The sequence below is a fragment of the Ictalurus furcatus genome, chromosome 21 (assembly GCF_023375685.1).
Source record: "Ictalurus furcatus strain D&B chromosome 21, Billie_1.0, whole genome shotgun sequence".
NCBI lineage: Eukaryota > Metazoa > Chordata > Actinopteri > Siluriformes > Ictaluridae > Ictalurus > Ictalurus furcatus.
In genome coordinates, this window is record NC_071275.1 from 20,436,515 (window position 1) to 20,446,514 (window position 10,000).

A 10,000-nucleotide genomic window follows, 5' to 3' on the forward strand; every position below is an offset into this window, starting at 1 on the left:
GTGCAGTGTGAAGTGTTTGGGTAATGCTAAGCCTGGTGTTTCTTTCTCTTCCTCCACAGTGTGCCCTTCTGATGTAGAGGAATGTAAAAGTGAGTATCTGATTTAGTTTGTGTCACTCTACTGTGTAATTATGCTTCACCTGTTTTGTTTGTCCTCGACTGCAGCCATGGCAATAAGAAGGTTGATGATTAATCGCCTTCTGCTGAAATCCAGATTAGTGCGTGCGTGCGAGCTCGAACTGATTATCTCGGTCTAATGATCACTTACTTACCGGACAAACAGCAATAAATCGCAGCCATCAGACTGGGTCGGTGAATATGGGACATGAATAATCTTTCACAAGGTTTTTTGTATTTTCCAGACGATGAGACACGTACCGTGGAAGTGCGAGTCGGTGCTCTTATGTGTGGAGAGAAAAGAAAAAAAACCCAAAACATTGAAAGTAGAAGGGCTGGTAATCAGTCCACCTGTGATGGTAATTTCCCATCTCAGAAATGAGCACAAAATCCAGCACAGTGTTCCGAGGAGCTTGCAACTTCTCACAACTACCGAACACGAGTACAGCTCACAGGTCTCGTTTACCAACAAACAGCGCTCGCCAAAACTCCGTGCATAACTATTTTTGTGCGAGTGCGGTTCAAGTAGTTTTCCGCCAAGTTGTGTGAAATCCTGTACGGACTGGCTAACCATAAACGCTAACTTTAATGTTGTTTGTTCCTAAAGTAGGGTTCACGTCGTATGATTTTAGGCCGGTGGAGTTTGTCGGTATTCTCCGTAGTTTAGACGGGCGCCGTAGCAGCACTCGCACGCCGACGTTTTAATCAGAACTTCCTCACGCGAACAGAACTTTGCCGTTGTCCGTCTCAACTCGCAAAGCCAAACCAAAGAAGTCTTTTAGGACTTGCACAAAATCGTCGGCTGTAAATCCACCTGAAGAGGAACGACGACGTGCTAAACTACAGAAGTAGTGTTACATTTCAGTAGTGTTACGTTTCAGTAGTGTTACATTACAGTAGTGTTACGTTTCAGTAGTGTTACATTACAGTAGTGTTACATTACAGTAGTGTTACATTACAGTAGTGTTACAGTAGTGTTACATTTCAGTAGTGTTACAGTAGTGTTACATTACAGTAGTGTTACATTACAGTAGTGTTACATTACAGTAGTGTTACATTTGAGTAGTGTTACATTACAGTATTGTTACATTTCAGTATTGTTACATTTCAGTATTGTTACAGTAGTGTTACATTTCAGTAGTGTTACATTACAGTAGTGTTACAGTAGTGTTACATTTGAGTAGTGTTACATTTCAGTAGTGTTACATTACAGTAGTGTTACATTACAGTAGTGTTACAGTAGTGTTACATTTGAGTAGTGTTACATTTCAGTAGTGTTACATTACAGTAGTGTTACATTACAGTAGTGTTACAGTAGTGTTACAGTAGTGTTACATTACAGTAGTGTTACATTACAGTATTGTTACATTTCAGTAGTGTTACAGTAGTGTTACATTTCAGTAGTGTTACATTACAGTAGTGTTACATTTCAGTAGTGTTACAGTAGTGTTACATTTGAGTAGTGTTACATTTCAGTATTGTTACATTTCAGTAGTGTTACATTACAGTAGTGTTACATTTCAGTAGTGTTACAGTAGTGTTACATTTGAGTAGTGTTACATTTCAGTATTGTTACATTTCAGTAGTGTTACATTACAGTAGTGTTACATTTCAGTAGTGTTACAGTAGTGTTACATTTGAGTAGTGTTACATTTCAGTAGTGTTACAGTAGTGTTACATTTGAGTAGTGTTACATTTCAGTAGTGTTACATTTCAGTATTGTTAAATTTCAGTAGTGTTACAGTAGTGTTACATTTGAGTAGTGTTACCTTTCAGTAGTGTTACATTACAGTAGTGTTACATTACAGTAGTGTTACATTTCAGTAGTGTTACGAGTCTAAATGTTGTGGTTTGAATGTCCTACAGCTCCAAGAATCTTCAGAGAGATCAACAGGGACAAAGGCGTGGTGGAACTGAAAGCCGAGCCCGAGGAGATGCTGGTGATGTGTGTGAAACGGAAAGGGATGGGCTCGTGTTGGGTGAGACCTGAACGCATCTCCGATCCTGTCTGTTTGCTCACGCCGTCCTTCACGGAACAATGATTTCTCTTTAGATATCGCTTTGTGTGTTCGTACATATTGACCCTTAAAGCGCGTTTCATATCACGTCGTAACGAAAAGGAAATAAAAAGACATAAAAACATAAGTGACGCTAGGCGATCGTGTTTCGCCGTCAGCTCCTAAAAACGAAAGCGTCTTTTCTCGCTCACAATTTTCCAGCAAGTTTCGACGTATGTCGGTTAATTCATTCGAAATTGGGGACGACTTTGATGCGAACGCTCCTCTGCAGTGCAGCTACAGAAAGCTAGTCCTCCATCTGCGAGATGACGAGTTTCGATGGCGTTTATGGCGGTGTGAAGCTTTGAAAGGACAAAGCTGGACAGAGTGAAGGATTAAAGTGCCGCTGCAGCACTCTCTTTAGGCAGAGATTGAGTGTGGGTGAAATCACACCGCACCGACATCTATAGGCAGGAAAGCGTTAACTAAAGTCAAAACAGACTTAGAAAAGAAAAAGTCCCTCAGATTTTCATTATAACATCAATCTTGGAGGCTACTGGATATTAGTTCATATTATATATTGGATGTTTCCTGTGAAGCTGGATTAAGTGCTAAAACAAAACGACGTCATGTTTGTGTCTTGTGCAGCTGAGCGACCGGATCATCCCCCTGCACGCCGTCACACACTGCATGTGTTTCCAGGTACAGCGTCTCACGTGCTGGAGATAAGATGTTTCTATTTAATCATCATTTGCACAGTTACTGTGTTTTATTTGCAAATTAGAACATGACCATGAATCACCGATGAATTTACTGATAATTATATTGTGCATGTTGAATATCACAGTATATCATAGAATTAATTATCAGTCATCATGTGTGTGTGTGTGTGTGTGTGTGTGTGTGTGTGTGTTAGGCTTGGAGGGAAAACAGAGAATATGACAAATCTTACCGGTCTGAAAGTTGCCCCTTTGAGGATGACAAAGGTGAAATACACAGTTACAGACATACACAAATATATACCGTAATATAATCTATAGAGCACCTGTGTGTGTGTGTGTGTGTGTGTGTGTGTGTGTGTATTTCACACTACAGTAACACACTGCTGGTTATTAACTTGATATAAAAGCACAAGTTATTATTAATTACACAGTTGCTCATGCAGCTTGAAAACCTCAGATGATGGTGGATTTAAAACATATTTTAAATATATATATAATATAAATATACACTATTTCTATGAACATTGCTCCAATTTGATATTTTTTGTTTTTATCTGGATGTATTCGTCATCTATTTTGGTTGCACACGGTGTTGAATTAATTGAATTCGTTTATTACAATTAATTGGCGTCTGATTTCACATTTAGAAGATACACTTAATGTGACTATTTAAATGAGCAAGAAATACCAACACTTACTACTACTAATAATACTACTGCAAATAATAATAATAATAATAATAATAATAATAATAATACTGTAGTAATAATAATAATAATACTGTAGTAATAATAATAATACTGTAATAATAATAATAATAATAATAAAGTAATAATTATAATAATAATGATAATAATAATACTGTAGTAATAATAATACTGTAATAATAATAATAATACTGTAGTAATAATAATAATAATAATAATAAAGTAATAATTATAATAATAATGATAATAATAATACTGTAGTAATAATAATACTGTAATAATAATAATAATAATACTGTAGTAATAATAATAATAATAAAGTAATAATTATAATAATAATGATAATAATAATACTGTAGTAATAATAATAATACTGTAATAATAATAATAATAATAATACTGTAGTAATAATAAAGTAATAATAATAATACTGTAGTAGTAATAATAATAATACTGTAATAATAATAATAATGTAGTAGTAATAATAATAATAATACTGTAATAATAATAATACTGTAATAATACTGTAGTAATAATAATAATAATAATAATAATAATAATAATACTGTAATAATAATACTGTAGTAGTAATAATAATAATACTGTAATAATAATAATAATAATAATGTAGTAGTAATAATAATAATAATACTGTAATAATAATAATACTGTAATAATACTGTAGTAATAATAATAATAATAATAATACTGTAATAATACTGTAGTAATAATAAAGTAATAATAATAATACTGTAGTAATAATAATAATAATAAAAATACTGTAATAATAATAATAATAATAATAATAATACTGTAATAATAATAATAATAATAATAATAATAATAATACTGTAGTAGTAGTAATAATAATACTGTAATAATAATAATAATAAATAATACTGTAGTAATAATAATATAATAATAATACTGTAATAATAATAATAATAATAATACTGTAGTAATAATAATAATAATAATAATACTGTAGTAATAATAATAATACTGTAGTAATAATAACTTTATATAACACCTTACATACATACAAAATGCAGCTAAAATAAACAAAAACGCTTAAAGAAATAAATGGTAAAGTGGCAAAATAATAAAAATGCAGTAAAGTACAGTCTTTTTAATCTGTGACAGATGGAGCCTGAGATACTGTGTGTGTACTGGTAATAAATAAACTGAGTAATAAAATGAATAAATACAGAAACTCTTTCCCACGGATTTGACTCACAGCGCAGCACTGAACCTGTGCAGTCTTTTTTAAGCTCAGAATCCTAACGCTCGGCTGTGTTTCCCACGCAGAGTTCAGCAGGAACGCAGCGAAGAACATGTCACTCTCCGTGGGACACTCCGAGACCAACGAAGGTCGTCCAGCACTGAGCTGGAACATGAGCGCCCCCTGCAGGCTGGAGGCCGAGGTGTGGCCTTGCCAGATGGCCGTGACTCTGGGTGGAGGCTGCAGGGAAGTGCCCGGTTTCCGACGGAACATCAGCACCGGGTGGGAAGAGAACATCAGTATGGTGTGGGTGAGTGAGCGAGTGAGCGTGAACGCTCTACACCTCATGGAATGTTCTGGGTGTCCTCTGTTATCAGTACTATGTTCGTCATGTGGGACCATCAGGAACCATCACACTCTGGGAAACCCGTACAGGTTCTATGTAGAACCGAGTGTTTCCGATCAGAAGGGTTCCATGTAGACCTTTTTTTTTTGGACACTCAATTATACAGTGCACCCCTAAAGAACCTTTTTTTTTTTTTAAACTGTGTGAGTGTGCAGTACAAACTCCAAATGACTGCTCGTTATTTTCTTTTCATTATCTACAAAGGGTTCTTTAAGGGTTAACCGTACAGTCCAGGATTATTATCACGTGAATATCTTTAATCGTCATCATCACACACACGTTAACAATCTTCCCTGATGATGTTTGAGAAATCTGCTGGGTTTTAAAAAAATTATTCATTTTATACGGTTTCTAATCCCCAAATCGAACACACGTATGTATCAGAGCGAGGTGTGTCAGGTTCGAGTCAAATACTCACCTCCTCGTCCTGAAGGTCTGCCAGGTTCAGGTTTGTTCACATTAAAACACGCCCACAAATGTTCTGCCACTGTAAATAATCACGGGTGTGATGTTGGTTATAGTAACAGGGGCGTGCTGGAATGCAGGGCATGTGTGGAGGTTCAGGTTCGGACACACCGACTGTGTGATTATTATCTTACCAACGTGTCATTTGTTTATTTAGCCTGCTTTGTTTTGTACTCGGTGGTTTTCAGGTAGTGCTACAGGAAATGGCTGCAATTAAGAGTTATATTTACACGGGAACGATTTTGCGATAGAGACGGCCCTTAAAATGGCCGCCTCGCCGATCAGCGCCCTGACTACTGAACTAGGGAGCTGGTTTTGGAGCTGGTTGAGCTCCAAAATCTGGAGCCAGATTACAGAAAAGTGAGATTAGATGTGAGTTAAGTGAGTTTTTTTTTTTTTTTTTTTTTCATATTAGCAACAAAACATCCACAAAAACAGAAAAAAAAAACAGCCATCACATTTTTTTTCTGAAAAATAAACAAACAAAAAAACTTTTAATGAGCAGTGAGGTCACTTTATCAGTGATGTTGTGTTTGCTGTCAGTCTAAACGACGCTGAAATGACGCTGCCATGTTTTATTACAGACGTCAGGCGCGTTCCTGGACGTTAGAACCACAAACAACCTGCAACCCTGTGTGATGGTAAGAGTTCCCATCAGGCCTGAGTGATGCTCGCTCGTTAACCTCTGTTAAGTAGTGAAATTATACATCAGCATGAGGTACTATAAGCATTGTGTGTGTGTGTGTGTGTGTTCTTGCAGTTTAAGGTGGATGGAGAAACGTTCGGCCCCGTGTGCGAGCGTGAAGGTGAGTGTCTGAGTAAACATCTTTCCTTCTACACAAAGTTCTGTTCTTGTGCCCGTCATGATTTGTGTTACTTCTCACTGGCTCACACACACACACTTTATATTCTCGTATCATTCTGAGCATCACGGTAATAGCAGTAACCGCGTTCGTTTCTCCTCTCAGCCTCCAGGGGGCGCTGGATCTGCGTGATGTCGGTGACGCTGCTGATTTCCGTCCTGTTCGCGGTAGGAGTGCTCGTGTTCAGGAGCAGGATCGAAGGTGAGTAAACGTCCTGTCTGGGATGAATGTGCGAAAGAGATGTGACGTGGGTAAAATACCCGAATGTAGCCCATCTGTCGCCGGGCACAAAGTATTGGCACCCCTCTACCCTGTACACCAGTGGAGAGTGGGTAGGATTTGGGCGATGGTACACAGAGGGTTAATGTGCTGTGGGGTCCAGTCAGCTTTATACCATGTGATCAGAGTCAAGTTTATTGTTTATTGCCAAGCTTCTAGTATCTTATACAATGTGTGTGTGTGTGTGTGTGTGAGTCAGTGAGAGAGAGAAATGACCCATGCTCTCAATAATTCCAGCGATGCACTCCTCTCTCTATGAGAGTCTGTGGACAAAGTGCCCTTGTTCACCCTCTCTCTCTCTTTGTTCTTCTCACAGAGTGGCTTTCAAACTCCAGTACAACGCATCAGTCTCGAGGTATCAAGCGCACGCACACACACACACACACACACACACACACACACTATCTGTACGACACTATATGTCCCTTTTGTCTGTCTTCCAACTTCTATCCTTCTTCTGCTTACTTTTCTTTCTTACTTTCCTCCATCCTTCCTTTCTCTTTCTGCATTTTTCGTTCTTCCTCCGTCTTTTTCTCTCCCTCATCTTCTACTTTCTTTCTCTCCATCGTTATCATCATGTCTAACTTTTTTCTTCCTCTTTCTTTCTTGCCTCTTTTCCTCCCATGCTTTGGTTTTTCCTTTTTTTGTCCCTCCTTTCTTTGTGTTCATTTTTTCCTTTCCCCTCTCCTTTCTTCCATTCGTCTTTGCGTCGATTTGTCTTCCTTCCTTTTTCCCTCTTTTTCTTCCTTCATGCCTTTGCATTCCATAATTTTCATATCCGTGTGTCCCTTCTTCCATCCTATGTTTCCTCTGTGATTTTTCTCTGTTCTCTCTCTCACTAGGCCTCCGTGGTGAAGTGCTGCTCGTGTACTCGTCCGGTTCCGATCCGTCTCTCTCGGAAACCGTGTGCTGGTTTGCTACTTGGCTTTCTGAGCTCGGGTTCTCCGTCTCTCTGGATCTGTGGAATCGGGCGCCCGTGAGCGCGATGGGTCCGACCCCGTGGCTACACTCGCGGTTCCAGCACGTCCAAAAGCAAGGTGGCAAAACCCTGCTGCTGCTCTCGCACGACGCCGTGCTCCGAGCCAAGGCTTGCTATGAAAGCTGGAGCGGTGTGTCCAACAGAGAAGACGGCAAGGCGAGCAATACGCCCTGGGCGTGGAACGCCGACGTCTTCAGTTCAGCTCTCAGCGCCCTTTTCTCCGCTCGCCTGCAGGGCGGCGCCGCTGAGCACTTCGCTCTGGTGCAGTTGGAGTCAGAGACACTTGACATACCGGAGCTGTTTCAAGGTCTAAGGCTCTACCAGCTGCCCTCAGAGTCTCAGCGCCTTCTCGCCGACCTCCACACCGGGCGCCCGGGAAGCTTTGGAGCTCGGCTCAAGAGATTCCTCTGGACCTGGAGAGCTTCGGCGCGGCTGGAGAAGAGGTTGAGGAACCGTGAGAAAGAGCGGTGGTCGTGCACCACACTCCCGCAGGTTGAAGAGGAGACGCTCCCTCTGCGTGTTTAACTCAGACTTTACGTCACGTAGCAGGGTTCAGTAACGAAATGAAGTCCGTACACCGTGTACATATGAAGGAAGAAAACGTTAGCGCCTCTGATTTATTCGCGTCTGTGGGGAACTCGGTATCAGTTCCAAAGTCAAGATGTTTGTGTTTTTTCTACCATTTTCATCTATTTGCGAGTAGATGGTGTCGTGTAATCCTGCTGCTCGCCTCACTCCTGTACAGACGTCTTTCCTTCTCACTCAGCGCCTTCGCTCCTGAACGACAGGGATTCGGAAGAGAATCTAGCCAGAAGTATAAGTATTTTATCTACACGGTTTTTGGAGCAGGAGCTCGTGTGTGTGTGGTCGTAATGAGCAGTTCTGGACTAGGACTGCGACCTTCTACACCTACACTCAGCGCTGTAAAGTCTACGCATAACTACTGAGCCCGTGAGTGAGGACGGGAACGTTTCAGAAACTTTATGATCCAGTGCTGGTGATTTTTTTTTTTAAACCAGCCGCGCTAAGGAAGGAGCACAACAGCAGTCGAGTGCACAGAAAAGTTGAATTGTTTACACTAGTTATGACGCCACAGTCCCTAAATCTACATACGGAACGCATCCCGTGGCGTTACTGATTCGCGACTCGTGTAATATTCCTACTCCCTTTCCGTGAAATATTGACAAACTGTTTAGATTTACAGGGAGGAGCATTAAATGAAACGATCATTAAACTGTAGCTTAAGAATAACCGGATTTAGATTTAGGAAATATTTAAAACATTAAGTGCCAGTTCTTTAGCATGCCAGAGAATATTTTAACATTTAGAACTGGACCACGGAGCGGTGGACGAAGGCGGCCTGGTCTGATGAATCATGTTTTCTTTTACATCACGTGGAGTCCGAGTGCGTGTGTGCGCGTCGCTCTCCTGGGGAAGAGACGGTACCAGGATGCACTATGGGAAGAAGGCGAGCCGGCGGAGGCAGTGTGATGCTTTGGGAAATGTTCTGCTGGAAAACCTTAGATCCTGGTGTTCATGTGGATCTCACTTTGACACGTACCACCTGCCTAAACACTGTTACAGTGGCAGTGGCCTCTTTCAGCAGGATAATGCGCCAGGAACGGTTCAGGAACGGTTTGAGGAACATGACAAAGAGTTCAAGTCGTTGACTCGGCCTCCGAATTCCCCAGATCTCAATCTGATCGAGTGTCTGTGGGACGTTCTGGACAAACAAGTCCGATCCACGGAGGCCCGACCTCGCAGCTTACAGGACTTAAAGGATCTGCTGCTAACGTCTCGGTGCCAGATCCCACAGCACACCTTCAGAGGTCTTGTAGAGTCCACGCCTCGACACCTCAGAGGCACAAGGTGGACCTACACGACGTTATGCAGGTGGATTTAATGTTATGGCTGATCGCTGTATAACATCACACCGAGTTCTAAAAAGTCCTCCAGTAATCAATGCACGTTAGTCGGCATGTCTTCGGTAATCAGTAATACGATATCCTGTGAATGTCAAGGTGCGCAGTGGTGTTATTAGGACCATTTAAACATCTCAGGTGACGCAGCGTGTGTGCACATTGTCTGAAGTTACTCATTTAGAAGAAATGTGAAAACCGTAAAATCCTAAAAAATTCCGGTCCTTAAAGCAAGCTAGCTGAAAGACGCCGATGTAGGGATGATTTAATACAGTAATGATATTACATCGTGACCTGTGGTAGAAAGTTAAAGTGGAAATATGAA

The 10,000-nt window shown here is 40.4% G+C and overlaps 1 protein-coding gene across 2 annotated transcripts in view; it reads left to right on the plus strand.

The window, feature by feature from the left end:
• The window catches only part of il17rc (interleukin 17 receptor C), a 19,619-nt gene that overhangs the window by 8,638 nt on the left and 981 nt on the right, over positions 1-10,000 (plus strand). For both annotated transcript variants that reach the window (XM_053653530.1, XM_053653529.1), the window contains exons 6-15: positions 60-89; positions 1,983-2,095; positions 2,762-2,815; positions 3,030-3,099; positions 4,851-5,074; positions 6,220-6,276; positions 6,396-6,441; positions 6,604-6,699; positions 7,094-7,132; positions 7,620-10,000. The exon at positions 7,620-10,000 is cut by the window's right edge and continues 981 nt beyond it. In XM_053653530.1, coding sequence (XP_053509505.1) covers positions 60-89; positions 1,983-2,095; positions 2,762-2,815; positions 3,030-3,099; positions 4,851-5,074; positions 6,220-6,276; positions 6,396-6,441; positions 6,604-6,699; positions 7,094-7,132; positions 7,620-8,281 — 1,391 coding nt within the window. In that variant the 3' untranslated portion in view covers positions 8,282-10,000. The remainder of the gene's footprint in view (positions 1-59; positions 90-1,982; positions 2,096-2,761; positions 2,816-3,029; positions 3,100-4,850; positions 5,075-6,219; positions 6,277-6,395; positions 6,442-6,603; positions 6,700-7,093; positions 7,133-7,619) is intronic.